At 36.1% G+C, this 23,327-nt stretch overlaps 1 protein-coding gene across 1 annotated transcript; it reads right to left on the bottom strand.

The window, feature by feature from the left end:
- Positions 1-204: 204 nt before the first annotated feature.
- LOC104624061 (probable ubiquitin carboxyl-terminal hydrolase FAF-X) lies at positions 205-22,208 on the bottom strand (the record flags this gene model as incomplete). The annotated part of the gene is made up of 15 exons (XM_010291330.1): positions 205-1,791; positions 3,256-3,351; positions 3,812-4,024; positions 4,461-4,617; positions 7,083-7,171; positions 8,251-8,471; positions 10,151-10,336; positions 14,202-14,331; positions 15,359-15,584; positions 16,891-17,014; positions 17,531-18,281; positions 18,459-18,600; positions 20,822-20,995; positions 21,404-21,594; positions 21,988-22,208. Coding segments are annotated over 15 exons (3,056 nt in total), but the record flags the coding sequence as incomplete, so codon positions are not given.
- Positions 22,209-23,327: the final 1,119 nt, after the last annotated feature.

Raw genomic sequence — 23,327 nt, forward strand, 5'->3', positions numbered from 1 at the left:
AAATCACATTAAGAAACTTTTACAGTGTAATTGTCCTGATTATTTTATTCTTAAGGGCCAAATTTTTTTGTGCACAGAATCTCAATGTGATTGTTGTTTCAGAATTCAGCATAGTGCCACTGCACAGAATTCACCTTTCTGTGCAGTCCATTAAAAAAAAACAAAAACAAAAACAAAAAACACCACACACCACAGGACAAAACATTCTTCTTAAATCAAATTCTATTTGTGAATTCAGCAAAATAATTTCTATAAAATAAAACAGCAAAATATTTAAATAGTATAGGGTGGGCTGTATCTGTTTTGCAGGGGTATTTGGTTTTTAGACAGGTTCCAAAAAAATTACACACATTCAAGTTACCAATTTTCATTTAAATACAGTATTTACTGATGCGTTTCTTTAAGTCTTTAAACAAATGTTTATTCTGGAATAGAGATACCTCAGAATTGTATTTGACTAACCAGTAGTTTCTTTTATAATTAAACCCTGCTTCTAATGTTAAGATTTCCTGTATAATGGATAAAGAGCTAAGACAATTCTCGCTTTCAAGTAGAACTGTGAACGAGCAGAAAACCAGCAAGTTAACTTGGTGCAGTGGCACTCACAAGTACTCTGTGATTTTGTTGACTTCCACTTCACTGGGATGCAGTAGAAGGAAAGTGTTAGAAGTTTATCTAATAAGCTCTACCAAAGAAACAAAACAAGCACACCAAATACAGTCTATTATGCTCCAGGCATCCTGGCATAGCAAATTTTTGCATATTTGTTTTAAATCTTTTAAATTCCTATTACTGAAAACTAAGTGTTCTTTATCCCACCCAGAGACAGAACTGTCAAACATCAGATGTGAGGAACATATGTGAAACTGAAAACCACTTGTTTGTCACATTTTCCCTCCCCATTTTATAGTCTAGGTGTAAGAAGAAAAAGTTCTGAGCAATACAGTTGTCACATTGGGACAACTGCTGTCACGGTTTTTTCTCCCCCTCGTTGGCTACACTAACTTGGTGTGAAGCCATGCTAAATGTTACAGCATAACTATAGCTTCAAAGTGATTAACCTAATACCAGAATGAAAAAGGCAATGAAAAAAGATCTAGAAACAATGTTACATCACCAATTTTCCACATCAACCAAATAATTAAAAGGTTACCAGCCATTACGTTGCTCATAGTAAAATCGACTCCAGTGGCAAAGAATTAACATGAAACTATTTTTGTGGTTGACATGGATAGGCTTTTTCGTAAAGGAGTTGATCCGACTGCCATGAGGCAGGCAACACTGGTTGCAGCGCGCAGCAGATATATCAAGAAATTATTTTTTTTGTTTTTGTAGATCTGTGAGTCTCATCAAGACAAAAAAAATGTTTCTTGCTCAAGAATTAACAGTCAAACATTAATATACTATATACACCTTTGCCATTTACACATTAGCATCAGGCCATTTATTACAAAACACTATACACTTTCCACTGCAGGCGGGTTATATATTGACAGCAATTTTCTGCAGATAAGACAGTGAATAGACTCTCCACTCCATGTTGATTAGGAATAGTTTTTCTAGTTTTAAATATTAGCCAGACACAGAGAAAGGTTGGACTGTAAGGCCTGGGTGCACAGTCTTGATGGAGCAAGTTAATTGATTATGTGCATTTCACTAATCTTTTGTCTGAGGTGGGGAAACTTCTTCACTGCCTTCATAATTTTCTTGTGCTCGTTGGCCAGTTCGCTGAGGGTTGTTCATATGATGTGCTGCCGGGCCTGTATATGGCTGTCCATGCACATGGTTATTCTGTAATAAAGCATAAACATTTTAAAGGGACATTAAACTTGTGGGCTTAGTTTCCTGACTAGTTACTTGCTTTTCCTCTTTTACATTCTGACTATTGAAAAGTATCCTTGAGCACACTGAACTTCTCGTGTAGTAATATCTATTATGAACAGACATCACAGTTTCTTCATTCCTCTGAATCACATCTTTCACTTACCTTTTTCATTTACACAGAAGGTAAACAAACTTTCAACTTGTAAAGATAAAAGGATTAGTTGAATTAGTAATCCCAGCTTTAGAATAGCAAACAGTTACATGCAAAGCAAAAGCAGCAAGAAAGAAAAAACAAAAAGGAGACTAAAGGAGGCTGCCTATGTGCTGCGGACATTAAACTGTGTGCATATTTTATCAGCAGATTCAACCAGCTTGATTTTTTTTTCCCTAAGACAATGGAAAAAGCATACCTGTATTTATGCAGCATACTTTAAGAGGGAAACCTTTCATGTTACAGAACTGAATGAAATCTAGACCAGTAGTTTTCTGCAGATGCTCTGCCCCATTTCAAAGAGTCACACACCCATCCAGCAAATGAAAGCATCTCATTTATCTACTGTTTCGCAGAGTTTAACCAACTGTGGAGAAACTAGGAATACGAGGACTGTGTGTGTTAGTGAGAAATGCCAACTCTTGCAAGAAAGTGAACACATCACACAGGTAATGGTGAGGTTACAGTATGTGTCTGAATTCAGGAGCTCAGAAAGGAGTGGGAAAATCTGCATGACTTACCAACTGCTCTGCTGAGAACATCAAGTAAGGAAAGCAAGATGGAGGGAAAATGGGTTTGGGCAGGAAAGGAAATTAAATTAGCAGATTTGGAATATATAAAATGAACTGGAACAAAAAATGGCAACTAAGTGGGGGATCTACTAATTTAGTCAATTCAGTAAAAATACTGGTTATGATTTCTTTCAGATCTGGCTTTCCACTGAAAGATATCAACAAAGCAGCCATTTAACATCAAAACAGATTTAGATTTTATATGTGCTTATGATTTACAGATCAGTGTTCATAGCACAAGTTATATGTAACAAAGCCACCTGCATTTTTCTGAATGCCTTCCAATTACCCAAACTGAAATTCAGGCCTTAAGATTTGATTTTGTATTTAAAAACAAGAAAGCAACTCATAAAATACTACCAATGTCAAAAAATGTGACAGAATCAAATTCAGTATCGCACTAGACTGTGATGACATCTGTCCCTCTGCTCTTTCTACGGATGCCCTCATCCGGTAACATTAAAATTCTCACCTGAAACTCTGATGGTGAAACTGTTCCTGGCAAAATAGAGATATATCTTTATTCCTCCAACTGTGATATTTGATAACAACATGTTTCTGGCTAAATACCTAAACTTTAAGTTGCCATAAATGCTTATAAAAGCTAACCTGGAACTCTGAATAAATGGTTCAACTCTGAGTTTTTACCTGTTGATACTGGGAACCAGGTGAATGGGGATACAGTGGAGCATCTTCAGGTGGAGAAGACTCATGTTCATCTGGGGCATCAGGATCATCTGGTTCCTAAAGTTTGAAAAAATATCTAATTTACTCAGGTAAAACGTATTACAATTAGTCTATCTGCAACCAGTCCCACATGCAAGTGAAAGTTTCACACATGTTTGGAGAAAAATTCCACCCCACTGTCATCCATATGTGCCATCCATAGCTTGTATTGTACTACATAAAAATTCCCGCTCTCAATGTATTATTGGAAAAAACAGACCTATTCATAATCTCCTTTAGATGGTCTATTTCAATTCTATACTGCTAACTCTTTAAGTGACACATGTCTATAGAACTAGTAATAGGAGTGGAAAATGCACAGGAGCCAACAAAAATAGAAATCTCTATTTATAAAATACTTATAAAATGTGTTACCACTATAATGACCAGAGACTGTTGCTAAGGTTAACTTTATTTTATTTTATTTATAGAAGCACTTCACTCAGATTTTTTAACAGGAGTCAAATTAATTCTTTACCTCCTCTGGGCAGAGTTCACAAGCTTTTGCAAGAGTCATTCTAGCACTGTGCGATCTCTCTAGGAAGTAGCCATTTGATGTTTCATTGCTTTGTATTGGTGGAGACCAATTATTATAGGTGTATTGGGGATTGCCAGTGTATGGTCTACGCTCAAGCTCGTCTCCAAGCCATTCTACTGCCCAGGTCCATTTTCTCTTCAAATCTCCATTGCTCTGCAGATGGAAAATTAACAATTCAGAATTATTTTCTCTATTCTTCAAAGCAGAAATATTTTTCCCTTCCTACACATCAGCTATGAGAGAACAGACCACCACACATAGGCTGCTGTTTAAAAGACTCCCTGAAATATCCTGTTTTTTGCATAAAGAAGTTTCAGATTTGAAATGAAGTCTGTGGATTTGCAGCTGCATCACAGAATCATGAGTGCAACTTTAACAAAATTACTCTCAATCCCATCTATTGACCTTCTGATATAGGAAGGTGCAAATGAGTTGTCATTGTTAAGTTGTAATTCCATCAAGGCGATGAAAACTGAATAATGGTGGTTTTAGTTTGTGGGGGGTTTGTTTGTTTGTTTGAGGGTTTGGGGTTTTTTTTAATACAAAGAACTGGAAAAAAGCATCGAGAAACAGAAATAAAAAGTATCACCTGAAGGATCTGGTAGGCTACAGGACAGTTGCTGAAGAGAGCTACCATGCACTTTATACACTGATAAGCTCTTTTCTGATAATGATTCTTAGACCGCTGAATGGTGTCAAATAGTCCATCCCTGTCATCCGGGATTCCCTTAAGTGCATTGTGAATCCTACAAAAAAAGATCTTCAAGTGTTAGAGTTTTAGTATTTGAATTAAGGCTTTTCTTTCAACGTAATTATAAAAGGGAGAGCTTGTATTCTGACTTTTGGTTTTAGGGAGAGATGTTTTTTAAAATCAGAAAACTGACTGGACACATCACAGACGTAACTTATAATTTTAGCACGTTTGGTAATATTTAAACTCTCTGAATGATATATATAAAACATGTAAGTATGATTAATTCTAAATCACAGCAGTCAACTTTAACTGGTTAATTTTTATTACTTATTTTTAAAGTCAACTGCATTTACAAAATAGACCTGTTAACCCAGGGAGTTAACTCTGTCCTTAAGAGAACTGGAACAGTTAAATCCTCAACAGAATGGTTACTCACGTTATAGTTATGCTTCTTGAAGATACACTCTTTTGGATGCAGTTCCTCTGAAGAGGAATGAATGGTACATATTTGTACATGGGGATAAGGGACTTGGGCATTCCCTGGAATTAAGCCCACTTTCTGTGCCTTCTGCTCTCAAACAGGGAGTAGAGGAATTAATTGCCACCCTGAAACTGTGCAAGAACTGAGAATTGACATACTTTTGGCTTTGGAAAAACATCAGAGGAGGGCACGGAACCTACAATGACACCTCAAAGAGCTACACTCATTGCAGGAAAAGCAACTTCCCTCTTTCCTCATAGCCCTGGCAACAGTCAGTGAGTAGACTCCAGGTAGCTGGTAACCTCAGCTCCATCCGTAAAGTGACAACGAGCTTTACTTCAGCTGAATTAGCTTAATGGTACTTGTAACAGTATTACCCCAGACTTGGCACTTGAACTTGTGAAATCAGAGAAATTTATGAGAGTGGGTCTGATGCCAAAGAACAGCAGCAGCCATCTCAGCACAAGAATACAAAGAGCACTGAAGGATGCACACTGTCTAAGATGAGATGATGCTCATTATCTACGAGTTAGAAGATACTACTATTTACTATGGTCAATTACATGATTTGTGGGGTGGTGTTTGTTTGTTTGTTTGTTTTTAAAGAGAAGACAAACAGAGACCAGTACTCCAAGCTACTGCCAGAAGCAGCAGCAAAAAAATCAGAGGGTGACTGCAGCTGGCCACTTAATATCCCTCTGCTGAGGCCTAACACAATTCCAAGGAACACTGCTATTCCTGAGACTGCAATCTTGAATATGAAGTCATGTACACCTCCAAGTATAGGGAAAGCCATACCACAACATTCAACCTCCTTCATACCCCGTTAATTTCAAATATAGCACTATCCCAAACAACCACTTCCATGATTTCTCACCTGTGTTTCCACCATAAAATATATTATCTTACTTCATATCTACTAAAGTATGCCCATCCTCCAGCGTTCTGTGGACTTAAAAGACATCTTACGGACGTATTTGTTTTTCAGGAAGAAAATATAAGCAAATTGCATTATATATGCATTATGTATACGTGTACGCAAAACTGAGAAGCATATATATAGAGGGTATTCTCACCCTTACCTAAGATGTAATACCTATAAAGAAAATGAATAAATCTCTCCAACTAGGTCTTTGTGTTTTGGAGTGTGGTAAGCCAGACCACCATCTTCTCTTAGAGTGTCTTCTAAAGTAATGCTAAGCAACCGATAAAATCCTAAGAACGCAGTCTGCTTCTACAGGTTAAGTACATGAGTTCACTCCAATACCCTTACTGCAAGCACCAAGCATGCTCTTCATCAAAGTATTTTAAATGTCAGATGAGACATGGTTGCAAATGATTTAGTAAATCTAATACTACCCATATTCACTTATTATGAAACAGTAACATTCTGAAGTATTGACAGGTAGCACGCTGATTACATTTACTTTGTAATTGACTATCCTCTGAAATAGTCAGTGTTTGCAGTAAGGGTTTGGTTTTTTTTAAGTTTTTTTAATCTCAACTTTCAAAAACCTTACACTGTAGACATATGAAAATTAGTTTTGAAACTGGATGAATATTTGCTATATTGAAGTTAAAATTCTACTGAAATGTGAGAATATTTATATATGAAATATGATTTTCTCCCAAGTTCACACTTTATCCATGTCTTGGTATCACTACTATGACTGATGTGTTTCTTAGTAACACCAGGCTATCATTGGACCCTTGAACGAGATGCTTCTAAGAATCAATTTAAGCACCTCATAGTAAATACAAGAGTTTATCCTAAACAGCACATTCTCTTGCATGTGAAAAATCTTGGATGTATAGGATTAAGTAGCAAATTTCTCAATAGTAAGGAACGTCAAGGTGAAAAGTTGTAGATTTGTCTCAAAAATTGAGCTAAAAGTGGAAAAAACCACTTTATTCCTGTATTTTGATTTAATATATATTTAAAATAAACCTCTTGAAAAGATTAGCAACAGAACCACTGGGAAAACAAGCTATACGAAAAATAATAGTATTAAATTATAAGATAGGTAAATACTAACCTGTGAGTTTGCCAAGAGTCCTCAATTAATAGGATTTGCAGAAGCAGATCCAAATAAGGTCGAAGCTCGTATGTATAGGAATATGCAACCTTAAAAAGTAAAAATGCACAGAACATAAGGAAGCATTCCTTGAAGCACCCAGATTACATGATGGAATACAAGAACACAATTAATTTGAAGCTAAGTTTACTGTAATTTAAAGGATATTTCAAGATACAATGCATTTTTTTAATGATTGTGTCAGGGTTTTCTGGGGGATTGTGTTTTTTGGGTTCATGGTTTGGTTTTGTTTTTTGGTTTCGGTTTGGTGGTTGTTTTTTGGTGTGGTTTTGGTTTTGGTTTTGTTTTTTTTTAATATAGTAGGTTTTGCAAAGGACAAAACGTTTCCTCAGGAGTTTCTAACACAATTGATCTGAAGCCCCAAGCATGAGATACTGGAGAAGCTACCTTAAAAAATACCTTTAGAAAAGCAAAATTACAAAACAAATTTTCACTGATATTGCTACTTTTAGACAGTACATTCAAAGGTTATTTTCAACTGTAAAACACATGGCTAGCAAAATATCAGTAAAGTGATTTTTTTTTGTGTGTCAAACAAAAGGACATAGAAAAATGTGATGTTTACATGGAAAAAAAATGGGCAAATATAAAGATGAACTAAGAGAAGTAAAATTTTTAATTGGAGTGAAAAAGCGTGACTAACCTTTCAGAGATTACAAAGGGACAAGACAGTCCCGAAGATTCTTTCCTGAGTCTGAAGCCAAGTATGTTCTACAGACTTGTAAAAAGAACCTTAGGAACATACTCAAAATAAACACAAGGGAGATCTTAGGAAATGATTCTAACTTTCCATACAACATAAAAAGCTCTTTTATGGATCATGACAGAAAAGCTGAAGGAAACACTCTTGCAATACCTAAAGACCACCTCAGTTTACTTATTTTCCATCCTTAACAGAACATTCCTAAACTCATAAAAGGACTTCTCATAGCACTCCAACATGATGTATAGACCTAAGAGTGTAAATGCTGACAGAGGATGCCATCTTAAGAAAAGTTTATTTATCAAGCACTTGTTCAGTATTTAATGCAACATTCCTACATATAAATATAGAATCTTGCATCATACAGATTTATATTCCCATCTTTCTCCTAGCTTTTTATTTTACCTGCCAAAGAAGTTCACTGAGGACAGTGGAAGAGAACTGAGGGTTCTCCCAACAGCAGAAACGAAGTAACTTGATGGTCTCTTCAGAGTTGCTGCAATCTTCAATAATTTTCTTCACATAACTAGTTCTCACAAACAAAATGTCTGCTACGTTCTGCTGAAGTGCCATTATAGGTTGAGATAAATTAGGATCACCATAAGGGTTGGCAAGTGGAGGATTACCTAGAACAAACAGTTATTACAGATGAAAAGGTACAGAAGTATTTCCAGTGTAGACACAACAAAATATAAATTGGTATAACTCGTCAAAAAACAATATACAGAGGAAAAAAACCAACCCCTTCCTAACAGCTGATTTTCTTTGAAAAATACTATGGTATGAAATAACGAAGTTTTCAGATTGTGAAGCTCGACACTTGCTGCCTGAGGAAGCTACTTCTCCCTCTCAGACACAATTATGCAGTGGCAATCAAAGCAGAGCAGCTGGAGACATGTTCATATGCACGAAGAGAAATAAGAGGATTTCACTGAGGAAACTCAGTTATCTCCTGAATTTATCTGCTTCACTGCTTGTGTAACACAGCCCAAATCTATCGTATTTTAGCACACAAGGTCTATTTACTTCACTAGGCAATGGGAAAGGGTTCAGAGGAATATCTACATCAGAACAGTTGCACCTGAATCTCTAGAGTGTAAAGAGAAGTACTATACTCTTAAAATAATGTATCTTATTTAGTAAGCTTCATTTTCTGTCAGGAAAGACTACTGATTTGCTCTTAAGGTTTCTACATGTAGCAGTGTGTTTACTGTTTGAAAATGCCCATAAGTCCAAGAGAGAACTTTTCTAGCTTAATATGCTGAAGCAAAAAATAACTTTACTCTGCAAACAGTAATCATAATTAGTAGTCAGAGCAATGTTCATACAAAGTAATTGTTTTAGTACAACATTGTGAATACAATGAATATACAATTATTTTTCATAGGTAGAATATCTTTTCAGTGTAAACCTCAAATAATGCACTGGAAACAAAACCAAATCAAAATTGCCAAATGGTTCTGAAGCTTATTATAGCACAGTAAAATTTTCAGTTCATTAATCTTACTATAGCACATTCTAGCCTATTGACTTTATAGCCTGACACATCAAGCTGTAATGAGTTTGCCATTAAACAGCTTCTCTACAGATCTGTAATTAGGTTTTATAAAATATGCTTAATAGAACGTGTATGTATACAGGCTATGAGGTCCACATAGCCCAATATTCTGTCACCATTTCTCAAAAATAACTGCACTCTACTCAACTACTGGAGATATTAATGATTTATACTGTGGTTCACCAATTTCGAGATGATTCTTTATCTTTTATAAATTAAAGTGCTGGCTTCCATTTGCCTTCTTGACTGCAAACAAGCACCAAATCATTTTCAAGAGCTATCCACAACAATGCAAGGTCTCTTTACTGATAAGCAATATTAGCTATTTCAGAGCCTGCTATACTGTTTTTCCTGTACAGATTACTTTTGTACTGGTAACACAAAAATAATCTATTACTTTATTGCCCGCTCAGAATCAAGAGACCTTTATGCAACTCTTTACAATAAGCTTAAACTATTCTAAAATCATGGCTATTTTGTAATCAAGCTACTACTTTACTCTCAGTTGCCTTCCTGTATCTTTAAGGAACAAGCGAAGAACCATAAATTACAGGACAGATTTCTGTCTCGTGCTTTTTAGTATGTTGGGACAGCACATCAGTTTTGCTTACAACAAAGGGATTTCTGTCTTTAAACATAAAAGGCAAACATTTTTCCAGATAATCCATTTTACCCATAATAATATGCACAAAAGACATTTACTGATATATTCAATTAATGTTAAGGAAAACTTAAAATTCACTGTACCATTGATAGAAGACTGCATCCGTGATGACACATTGCAGCAACGGATCAGTTGTGACACAACAGTGTATAGCTTCCCCAGTTCAGCATACTGGTATTTAATTGGAGGACCTGGACCTTCATCCAGAGCCACAAGCATGAAGGTTGCAGGAACATTTAGTTTCAGGAGTTGTGTCTTCTCTGCTACACCTTTGGTGGGGGGGCGGTGGGAGAAGAAAAGATACATCTTGTTCCTGGCATTGACAAGACTTTTTTTTTTTTTTTTTTAAGAAAAGTAACTATTGTTTACATGATTCATAGCTTCTCAGTTGCTGGGTTTCATTATAACTATCATTTATGCTTTATGGGGAAAAAAATAATCCAATCAGTAAAGATGTTCAAGAAAATTATGTTCAGTTGAAAAACCACATTGAAGAAGAGTTGCACATTACTACAATTTCGTAAGAGTGCTCATTAGCACTTAGGTAACTAACATCTGTGTTAACAGCAAAGCCTCATACAAGTCTTTTGGACAAAGAACTGATCTTTTTATTGTGAGGCCCAGGATAGCACAAACACCCTCCACAATATATTTCGTTATTTTTCCATCATGTCCTGGATACATCAATTACAAATGTAAGACATTTCCAACAGTATACTATGCAGTGAGTGTAAATTAGAGTGACAAAATCAATCTAAGAAAAAACAAAAAACAAAATGAGAAAACCTCCAAAACCAACCAAAAACTCCAAACATACAGATGATTTCACTGTAAGAATACCTGCACATATGTACCGATTTTGTCTGGGATAGAGTTCAATTGTCTTCATAGCAGCTAGTATGGGGCTCTGTTTTGGATTTGTGCTGAAAACAGTGTTGATAATACAGGGATGTTTTAGTTACTGCTGAGCAGGGCTTGCACAGGGTCAAGGCCTTTTCTGCTTCTCACACCACCCCACCAGTGAGTGGGCTGGGGGTGCACAAGAAGCTGGGAGGGGACACAGCCGGGACAGCTGACCAACGGGGTACCCCATACCATATGACACCATGCTTGGCATATTAAGCTGGGGGAAGAAGGAGGAAGGGGGGGACATTTGGAGCGATGGCATTTGTCTTCCCAAGTAAGCATTACGTGTGATGGAGCCCTGCTTCCCTGGAGATGGCTGAACACCCGTCTGCCCATGGGGAGTGGGGAATGAATTCCTTGTTCTGCTTTGCTTGTGTGCGTTCCCTATTCCCCCTTTTGCATTCCCTATTAAACTGTCTTTATCTCAACCCATGGGTTTTCTCACTTTTACTCTTCTGATTCACTCCCCCATCCCACTGTGGGGAGTGAGCGAGTGGCTGCGTGGGGCTTAGTTGTTGGCTGGGGTTAAACCACGACAACATACTACCCAAGCACTTACCTGTAAATTTGATATGTCCCTTCTGATCTTGTATTCTTTTTCTCAATCTGGTTACAAGTCATAATTTTTCATATGCTTCCAAGTTTTTTCTTAATTATGAAATACAACTATGCCTTACCTACCATCTTTCTGATAAGGTGCTATCTGGATTCTTCCTTCTTATTAGAGCTCTTCTACAGTATCTTTTTGATTACGTTAGATAGTTTTGTAGTTCTATCCTTTGTAGAACTATTTCTCACTTGCTTTGATATGAACAATATATTATTTGTTTTCTCAAAATGTCAGACAATTTAATCTTTTTCACAGAACTTGGGGCACTGCAGGAATGGTGCATTGTGACTTTTGCTGAATGAACACTCTACATCCATACAGAAGCCTTCAGTTAACAGTAGTGAGACAAGCACAACTGCTTAGTATTTCCATGTTTATATTTGTGAGGTAGACAGTGATAATGATCAGACCCAGAAATTAAATTTAGTTGCGCTTTCTCATCCAGCTTCCGAGTGCTTTCCTAGTCAGAGGCTTCAACTGTACTGACTGACTATGAAAAGCTAGTAAAGAAGAAAAGATAAGTTAGAGCAGAAGAATTGCATCTCTCTTCTCTGTAATGACATTAAGTCCACTCTGGGGGTCATGATGGAACCCTGCCTGACAGAGAATGCTTTGGTAGACAAAGTATATAAAAGCAACATACGTTCTAGGTAAAGTTAAATTAACACAATTGCCTAGATTAATTTTACAGATAGGCAATTAAGTTCCTTTCATGTGAGTAGACAACTTCAAAGAGCTTCCAGAACTCTTGTGTGCGCCAATTCTATGAGGAAATACTGAAATAACTCCATTTGGACTGATACACTTGCTTAACACTTCAGCTACAAAGTAGTCTAACAGGAACTCACATTTATAACTTGCCTGCATAAGCCAATAACCAGCAATGGCTGAGCTGCTCAGTATTATTGGCAATTTGTAAAATTTCCAAGGGAACTGGATCTCCTAGCTTCATAGTACTTTACAGAAAAGGATGAAAATATCTTGCACTAGGGTAAGAGGGAGAATGTAATAGACTACCACTATGGAAGAACATTGTATCTTCTTTAGAATTTGCTGTAGAGAAAGATGCTTTTTCACTTAGGCTACCACATGTGAAAGAGAAATGGGACCCCGACGGAAGACCCTAATAACTGAGTAAAGAAAGTAGAGCTTTGCGACAATTCACTAGATATGAACCTGTGAGTACCCTCATGAACCTGAGAGTGCAAAAGCAATCCTTTATTCACTTGACTTGCATTTTATTCTTCTTAATTGCTCTTCTTCAGGGCAAATATATAAAGCAGCAAAGGATTAACCCACCTGAGAAACAGTTTATTCAATTAAGCAATTGATTTTCAGCGTGCTGATAATGCTAAGAGAAAGGATGATTACATATGAATGTGAGTAAGACTGATCTCAGTTTAACTGCAAAAATGATTTTTTTGGTTTGGAATAGTTACTTTAGATATTATTAGTATTCTTTTATTCTTAGTATACAGGCTAGTGACTTTTTATGCAGAGAACTTACATAATCCAGAATTTAATACAAGTTTTTGTAATACTTCTATTTTCATAACACTGGATACAACTAAGATCCTGAAGAAAAATGGGTGATGCAGGAATTGCCACAGCGAATATTTGATGACCATCACCACAAAACTGATAAACATCTCAGTTATATTATAGCAGGTGTATAATGGGTCTTAAGTGTAGCACCTGCAAATACAGGTAGTCCTACTAGTCCTGCATTCGAAGATACTAAAAATAAATATTCATTTGTGACCATACTCAATCTCTAATTTAATCTTTTATCAGAAAATTTAAGACTCTAGTCTTCATTAAAAGAATCACTGTCTCAAGCTTGGGAGAGCTTTACTTAAGCCTTCCTATATTGCAAAACCACTGGCTTTTCTTGCCTATTTATCTTGGAGGAACTACAATACCTAATAAATTTATACAGGAATTTCCCAATTCTTGCTTTCTTTTACCTCATATGATGTCTATGGCAAAAGCATTCTGGCAAGTAAAGACATCTAAAAACATATACAGACTGAGCTATTTCCTCAGCCTCCCAAAGAGTCTTTAAAGGGAAGCCAGATACAGAGTCAGTGTTTTGTATTTGTCAGCTGTGAACTTCAAAGGTGAACTAAAGAAATTAATATTGAAAGGGCACAGTTGGAACATATAGACAAAGCATGACCATTTGCATTGACGTTTCCATAAAGGAGAATCATGCATCTCTCTTTTATGAACTTTTATCTTCCTCAACTTCTTCAGGCTCAAACCAGTTGTCAGCCCCACATGCTTCTTTGGTCTTATGACCTCCCCTGCAAAGGAGTCCTGAAAAAAGCATCATCTCTCTTGCCGTTTTTTCCACCCCCACAACCACTCAGGAGGACACACTTTTACTGCTCCAAGCTTCTCCTGTTGATCTTCCAAGGATGGCAGGAAGACTAAATCCCCAAAGTCCAAACTGCAGGAACACAGATGCTCTAGAGAGCATTTATATGGCATGTAATGACAACTATCTGCCTGAGACTGAAAAACTGGATTCTCCTGCTGTTACCTGTGTAACTGGATCATTAATAAAAAACAGTTTATTACAGTGTCATCAGTAAAAGTGTGTGTAATTTGCTTACCTAGATTGGCATACATCACAAACAGATTGAAATACTGCTGCAAATGGCGCCCATGTTCAGATACTTCCCTTCTTAGAAGATTTAGTACCGCTCTCAGTAAGTGATCACTTAAACTTAAGTTATCATAAGCCTGTTAAAAAAAAGTTTTAGTATTAGTGGTTGAACCTATCAAATCTTTATTGTATACTTTCTACTATGGAAGACAAAAGAATTGGTTAGAAGGTATGAGATTCATAAAAAATCCAAAATAATAGCAGCTGGTTAGTCTTTTGTACCTCAGACAGTCCAAGAAACTATGCAAGTATAGAAGCTTTTAATTGAGCCTTCTCTCCAATAGCAGCTAGGCTTAAATACTCCAAAAAGCACATGCAATTCCACTGTGAACTTCACAGTCTAAGACAGACAACCAAGTCACCTCTACAGGTGTATATTAAATGAAACAACACACTGTCAAAGCATATGTTGCTTTAACTTAATACAAATTCTTTTGCTGGACACAGTGGTTTAAATATTCTGAGAAGGTAAGTGGAACAATATAAATAAAAAGTGTCTTACTGTGACATTACAAACATGACAAAGCAAAGGCTCAAAAAGGTTAATATTTTAAATTTTAATACAGTCCAAACAAAAACATGATTATGACGAGGATTATATTAAGATTTTGGCTTTTTTGTTTGCTTGTTCGTCAGTTCTAGGTGTATAAAATTAGGCAATTCACTGTCTACTACTATGTAAAGTTACAATTTTTGACAATTTCAATGTTGCAGGATACAGGGGAAGAAAACTTAGGTAACTCCTGCATGTTTTCATGGGTTTTGTTTGTTTTTTAAATTCTAAATGAACAAAACAAGAGTTCACTCCCCTACACATTACTTCATTATAAGCCACTACTTTTGTTTTGCAGATTTCACACTCACAACTCGAATTTCTCACTACTTACTCTTCACAGAGATTTACAAATGAGGGGAAACTGAACCCCTCTGACAGCAACTCCCACACAAACTGGTTGAGTTACATGATGTTACATGGTGCAAAACTGACTCTACAGCTTTCCTGTCAACATTGATGCATCTACTCCAGAATTTACTTTACATCAAATGCTTATAACAAAGAAGTAAGAGTAAGTTTTAACAGTTTTTTGTTAGAAAATTGAATACCTGACTGGAAGGTCCAGGAGAGGCAAAAGGTGAAGGACATGGTCCATCTTGCAATGAAAAATGTGCAATAAATACTATAAGTTTTGCAAATGCACCCCTCACTTCTGCACTAGGGCATTCCAAAAGATACTCAGAGAAGCGGTTTGAAACATTAAAAAGGACATTGTGTGCAAACCAAAAGCGTACATTCTTGCTGTGACGAAGAAGGATGCATAATGCATCATACCTGAAACAGAAGATGACACAACTGAGAGATTATGACCAAATGTAGAAATTAGTGAATTCTGGCAGAATTTGAAGAAAATACATGTTAAAGGTGATCCCCAAACATTTTTGCCCACAAAATGCTTACAATCAGATAAATTTAGTTCCTACAGTAATACTCTGTGTTACTAGCAATAACAAATTAAAAAGATACTTCAATTAAAAAAAGAACATTTAACAGTAGTATTTGACTTCTACCACCCATGAGAACCAAGACAGGATTACATCCCATAACTCCCAAACTACTGCTCAAAGCAGGTCCTAAATTGGCAGCCATTGTTCCCTCTGTGTTAGAGCTGGGGGAGAAGGTGAGCAGCAGATAACATTGTGAAGTGCATTTCATGATCTGTGTGTAAGACCAGTAACTACATATGTAACCTATCAGGAATTTATATTCTCATTTACAGATCTAAAAAAACCCGCAAAAACAAAAACCCAAAGAGTAAAATAACTGTTCCAGAGAGGGTCTTTTGTGACATTGCCTTCACTCCTGCAGCAATCCTCGAATTCCTCTTGTTCTCTTGAAATAACAGGAGTAACTTAGCTACTCTGAAAATTGCTATTGGAGAAAAACTTAAGGTACATATTTGCCATGTATTACACAACTCCTTACTAGTAGCTGGTGAACTACTGGTCATCATGAATGCTACATTTTCTCTCTAGTTCTACCAGCTGTAACCCACACTCCTCTCCCCAACAGAGAATAACCTAGCTTAAAGATTAAAATGCTGTGGTACTATGAATAAGACTGTACTGTTTGTTATGCTACAGATTTGAATTACAGGCCCTGTACCAATGTACATAAAGGACTCTGCTAACAGAGTCTAAAAGACTATATACATGTTTCAGAATCAGAATACAAATATCAGCTGCAAAAATGGGTTGAAAAGAGCTTTGTTTAAAACTATGCAAACCATGAACAAACCATTCTGAATTGGTCAGAACATATAACCTATTAGTTTTGCACTAGTGATAGATTCTACTCCTTTCTTCATTTTAAAAGAGAGACAAAAGCTAGATTTAAGCTCTGTTTCAAAATGAATTTTGAAGCTGTTCAGCTCAGCAGCTTATTTTAAGGCCCAGTTTCTTGCTGGTATTTTCTGTTCCAAGTTTTTCACCCTTTTCATGTGCACCTTCATCATGTGTTTGGAGGACAGAGGAAAATGGGACAGGCCACTAACACCTTTTATTGTCATATGTCTATAACTGGGATCTTCTAACCAACATCAAACTTCCAAAACTGTAACTGTTGTTAAAAGACAAGATACCAATCGCTAGCAGGGCCACGAACTATTTTCTTTGTATGAAATCCTGTGGTGAAGAGAAATCTAGCAGCAAGTTGAATACTAATCATAGTTATTTCTTCTGCTTCAGGCAACAGATGATCTTGTCCTAAAGAAAAATCAAAATACTCACATATAGACAAAGTAAAAGCAATTTACTTTTAATAATTTAACTGATTCCAAATTACTATTTTGTCTGACACTGTGTTCCAATTTTAACAAGAAACTTGATCAAGACAGCCTTCTATAACGTATCATTTGAAAATGTAAGCTTTAAAGACAGGTGCCTGGAGGCTAACGTATGTCTGATTTTTAGAAATTCAGCATTTCACCTTTGAGAACTGTCTTCAGCAGAACAGCCCACAAACTTAAGTATTTTAACATGACTTAGTACATAAGCTGAGTAACAGCTGATAGTTTATCAACGTAATTCTTGCTAAATATTCTGGCATGTTATCACTGATGAACAATTCAACAACAGATGCTTAACTGCCGAAGTGCAGAAAGACAGAATATTCAAAGCAGAATCCACTAAATTTTCACTGGCTAGACAAATTCTTGACAATACAAATCAAAACTCTTATTGCAAGAAATTCATGCATAATTATTGCACTAACATACTAACCTGGAGGAGGATTTAAGTAGACACTATTACAAGTAAGCAACTTCTTTATGAACTGGAAATATTCTAGGCTGTACTGCATACGATTATGCATGAACTGCACGTTCTGCTTCCGTACACTTCGTTCAATGGCTGATGGCATTTTAATCTGATGGGGTTTAGTGGTGATAGCGAGTTCTGAAATATATTTTATTAGTTCATTGTCTTTGTCTATTGTGTCCATTCGTTCATAAAAAAGAATATAAGCATTCCACCACCTCTTCTGGCGTCTGTAGGACATACGCTTCATCATGTGATCAAATACTTCTCCCATGTATTCTCCACCAAAACACTGATTTTTCATTTCTTCATCATCATCCATTTTACACTCTGTCACATCCCCATCATCAAATTTATACCACCGATTTTTCTCACCATCTCCACCATTCCTCTGGATAATATAAGAGTAATAATGTCCACCACTGGCCTGCCCACTGTGTACAAGTACACCAACAAGCCTGTATTTTGTGCTCCCAGAGTGTTCGTTTTCAGACTGCTCATTCTGTATTATCTGATTCTCAGGATTTACATCATCTCCTTCCAATTTAGCTACACCTGCCACCGTGTAAGGCTCCATGTCCAGCTCTCGTGGAAATTCAAAATAGTCATTGAACTTGATTGCACATTCCCTTTCCCAGTCATAATCAAATCGTTTCAACTGGATTGCAAGAACTGGAGGCAACTTCTTAATCAACAAGCGTTTCACTGTATCAACCTAAAAAAAGCACATCAACAGTTACCAGCTCTTAAGTTTCCATTCATATACTCTAATCAACAACTGAATTCAGTAACTAAAGGGTAATTTTTTTTCCCTGAACATGAACTAAGACTGAACTTAGTACAGCTATAACATCACAGTTGTACTCAAATTTAATGTATAAGGAATCATTACCTTTTTGTTGCATTTTTCACAATGATATGCATTTGCACCTTCCAATAAATCTCCTTTGACGTACTGTTCCAAAGAATCAAGAAGGTTTTGGTGATTTCTTATATCTACGTTCAGAGTTGTGAAGGATTCCTCGCATTCGTACCTACCAATGAACAGACAGATGTAACAGAAAGGTGGAAACATGTTCAACTTTTGTTTTACAGGTGCTACAGAATACCTTACTGCAAAAGTTTTATTCAGCATTTGATGTCAACTTCTGGCAAAAGGAGTTAAGCAGTAAAGAGTCTTTTACTGCAGTCTTCCTACAATTACATTACAATATCTGCACATTGTATTGTTTGATCTGCATTAACTATAGTTATTTTATGAAGATCACAGAACTTACATGTACGTCTCAAGTTTACTGAAAAGACTGTGGAAGTTGAATCTTTCAGCACATCTTGTTTTTAAAGCAGCTAAAGTAGCCCGATACTCTTGGCTAACTTAAGCTAGTGGAGAAGGACAGATAGCAAAGTAGCGTATTTTTTCCATTGCTGACCTTTATTGTCAGGAAGCAGACTAATAAACACAAAGACCGTGTCATACCTAAAGACAACAGTTCAAAACAAAAAAATCCCAAACCAAACAACAACGAAAAAGCCTTTTTACTGTTCTATCTGAAAAAAAATTGAAAAGCTGACAGCATAAAAATCCCTATGTATAGTTACAACTGGCTTTGACTTACTGTGTTCCGATATAACCTTCAAACAAATTCCTAGCAATAAACCAGAAATGCTTGAGAGACAACCAGTTAAGACACCTTGGAAAAAAATTCTTTTTTTAAAAAAGATGAAGACTTTATGAATAAATTTAAAAAGTTGCATCTATTCAAACATAACCCTGCAGGGCTTGTTTCTTTGATATGCAATCAAGCAAACAAAGGGTTTTAGAACAGTGAATAAATTAGTATTTAGAAACACTTCAACCAAAACAGTAATATTCATTCATCTATTGAATAACTTACAAATTTAGAAAGGCTGTTAATCTGTCATATTCCAATCCAATAATTTAGTTTATCATCAGTTTTCTCCTCCCTAATCTACAATCAGGGTAACATTTTTATTAAGAAATACAATTATGCAAATCCAGTAGAGTTCCAAAAAGACAGGTAATACTTCAGAACAGTACATAATATCAGGAATGAATGGTAACTCACGTTGCTTCACATCTGTATCTTCCATTTAATTACCCATTGCATATAAAATAAAATCAGTGCTTTCATTTATCTTGCAATATTTCAACTTACTTCTGGTCACACATTTTAACCCATGAAACTTAAGATGTTCCATTTATAAGTTCTTCTAATTCACCCATGAGCTCAACTGAAGTTGAAAGATTACCACAATAAAATCAGTTTGTATCAATGTTTCTTCCTGTATTTTAATTGCTAATTGAAGGATAACAGTAAATGGTCAACTTTCACAATAAAGAGAATTTGCAATGGTAACGTACAGAGAGATCTATATCATTTATGAATCACAAATAATCTGAAAGAGGTAATGAACAGTAAGAAGGCCAACTATTAGTGATACAAAATTCAACACAATAATAAAAAAAGCCAGCTGTTGAAAAAGAACAAGTCCATCATTAGGCCATCTTGAATCTTGCATGCAATTTTAATCATCCACCTCAAAAGCAATTATGAAAGAAAAAGTCTACACAAGTACAACTGTATAATGCCTAGTTCTATTCCTTCACTAAGCATTTGTCATTGATCACCATCGTCAAGATAGTGGGCTACACACTTTCAGTCTGATTTTGTATGGGTGTTTTTTTACATACCCTACATGAAGCTGAATTTCAATATTCACATTTTAAAGTAATTAAAAATACAGCAGAAACCTTAGAAAACAATAAACTTTCCACATTTCTCTCCTTAATTACAGCTTACATAGGGAACATGAACAGAGTTTTACTCATTGGAATTAAAGATTCATACTTGGGTCAGCTCTATCCACACACTCTGGAAGATAGAAGACAGCAACAGCTGTTGGCCATGCCTTAAAGTTTATACATTGCATTTGGTCCCTGAGTTGTTTTCACTTTTAATATGAAAAAGCTGTATCTTTTCCTCCCCCGATCAACACACTATGCTTCACATACAATCTGCTAAGTAGAAGCAATAATAATCAAGTATTTCAAGGCCCTTGAAGACTAATTGATGTTAAGGCTGTAGAATAAAACAAGGTAGCAAATGGTGTTAGCTTTAAAAAACACCACCACTACCAAAAACACAAAAAAACACTTTTGACTGTTTCATCACTGTTACAAGTATACAAACACAGTTTGTTTTTCTGTAAGAAAGAAGAATCTTAAACACTTACCGATGTGGGCATCCTTGACAAATCTTCTGATCAGCAAAGGACCCTCCTAAAACTTTACTTAACATTGCTGGATGGCCCAAAGCTTTTAAAGCTTCATCTAAACTGTCCACCAAGGAATTAAAAAATTCTAAAGCATCATGTTGTTCACGCAGATTTACAGGTTCACCCCAAAGTCTGAAAACAAAAGCGCATTCTTGTCAAATATTTTTTGTTTTTTCTTCTCCAACAATTTATTTTCTTAAAAAAAAAAAAAATTTATTCAAGCTCTTAATCCCTCTTTCTTACTGAGCAAAACTATTTACTGGTTTGTGGTATAGTATACCCCCTGTTACTCTGTCTCTGACACTTACTTACTGGTAAGTAAAAACAAGTTTTGTGTATTAACTTCATACTTAATTCAAAGTCTCAATATCAAGGTCAAGAACTGCTAGAATTCATGATAACCATCTTGCTGCAAGCTTTGGTGAAAATTTCTCATTTCTACAGAATGGTGAAAAGGTAGGATAAAGATACAATGCTGCACAAGTTCTGCTAATTCACACTTAACAGTGAACAGAGAGCGATACTAAATTTTCTATTTACCTGAATTGTTTCCAAAACCCTCTTGGTACATAGTACTGTAGCCTGGAAGCTGCTAAATGACCAAAAATTACTTGGAGATGCCTCAGAACTCCAATATTGTACTCTTTTCTATCTTCTGTTTTACTCAGTGCTGGTTTGTCCTCATATTGATGTGGATAACCAAACACATCATCTCGTGGGTCAACATTGCTCTGAAAAGCAAAAGAAAATTTGTGCAATTAACTTTTGATATGTAGCTGTCTCATAGCTAGCTGTATCCCATGTTTAATTTAATAATCTAAGGTGTTTCACACACTCATCTTGAGGAAACAAATAATGTCTTTGTATGCATTAACGGAGTTCTGGTGGCAGAAGTGGTGTACAGTGCTTTCAAGTACAAATCCATGGGGAGTAAGCTTGCAAACCCTGCTACTTGCACCTTTTGCACTGCCTCTCTGGCAGCAAGCCTATTCAAGTAAGAAGTACTATGCTATTGTCCCCACTGCTAGCAGAGGAAAGCAAAGTTATCAGCAACTTAAATTTGTTATAACCTTTTCACAAAAAAGAATTCTAAAGATAAGCAAGTTCTACATAGTTAAATTTACCTCGTTGTCCTGCTTTTCATCCCCAGACATGTCATCATCTACATCACTGCCTGTGCCTTCAATTGCAAGAATCCCATTCCTGATGGCTGGAATCATGTACAGCTGCTGAATGACAGAATTCATGTAACAAGTGGCACCAGCATTTTTTAGTCCTACAAATCCCTTTGGTGGTCGAGGCCCAACAGGTGGTAGGTATTCCCATTCTGTAAGCGCTTCACAAGCTAAAAGAAAATAGCAGAATGTGATTAGGGAACTATTTTGTTATAAAAAAATTAGACCATCAATGCAATATAAAGTGCAGTTGCATAAAATTAGTATTAGTTGGCATTTATTAAACTGCAGTTTAATAAGACAAATGTTCCACCATAAAATTTAATCGCCAAAATTAACACTTTTCTGAATTATAGGTCTATTTGAAATCTTAACTTTACAGCATTTTCTTCTATTGCATAACTAAAGAAGTAGACAAAAATTCAGTCTATTTATGTATCAAACAGAAGTCTTCCCTCAATACCAGCAAGTTTCTTAGCTGAAGAATTCATCTGAATTAATCCAGAATGTAGAAAAAAAATTGTTAAGCCTTTCACAAATTTCTAATCATTTTAAAATTACAATATTTCACTTATGCCTCACAGTGAGGCATAACAGTTTTAGGTAATGCTAAACCTAAACAGTTTTAATTAATGCTATCTATATGTTTTATGATAGATTTTTTCCTCCCGAGTCTTCTCCCAAAAACCGCTCACATCTCTTCAGAGTACATTTATGATCACAGGTCTCCTATGTTAACCTGTTGTTCTGTGGTTTTAACACAAAAAATTCTGATGTAAAAGATAGTAAGACAGCATGAGTGTTTATAAGCCAACTTTACTTGGTATATGAAACACACAGCATGCGCAGTTCATACGTGTGTTCTCTCTTCTGTCTGATGGAAATATGGTGTCCGGTCGTGCTTATCAAATATTTGAGTACAAGGAAGCGTCATAAAACCCTTCTAATTGTGAGGTGGTAAGAAATACACTACTCCCCAGTAGAAGAGGGTGGGGGGAAAAAAAAAAAAAGGGTCAGGCAGGGGTAAAAACAGAAAGCTGCCCTTTTCATTTGCTCCTCTGAGATGGAATCAAACAGGAAGAGCTTGAAAACTAACTCAAATGACTCACTGATACCACCAACTGGGCAAGTAGCACTGCCATTTTGAGAGGCAGTGGACAATTCTCACTACAGCATACTATTTCTAGTTGCCTATAATTTTGCTAAACTATACAAGTTTAAATGTCCTGTTAAACCACAGAATGGTTTGGGTTGCAAGGGACCTCTGAAGATCATCTAATCCATTCCCC

The sequence above is a fragment of the Phaethon lepturus genome, unplaced genomic scaffold (assembly GCF_000687285.1).
Source record: "Phaethon lepturus isolate BGI_N335 unplaced genomic scaffold, ASM68728v1 scaffold6290, whole genome shotgun sequence".
Classification (NCBI taxonomy): domain Eukaryota; kingdom Metazoa; phylum Chordata; class Aves; order Phaethontiformes; family Phaethontidae; genus Phaethon; species Phaethon lepturus.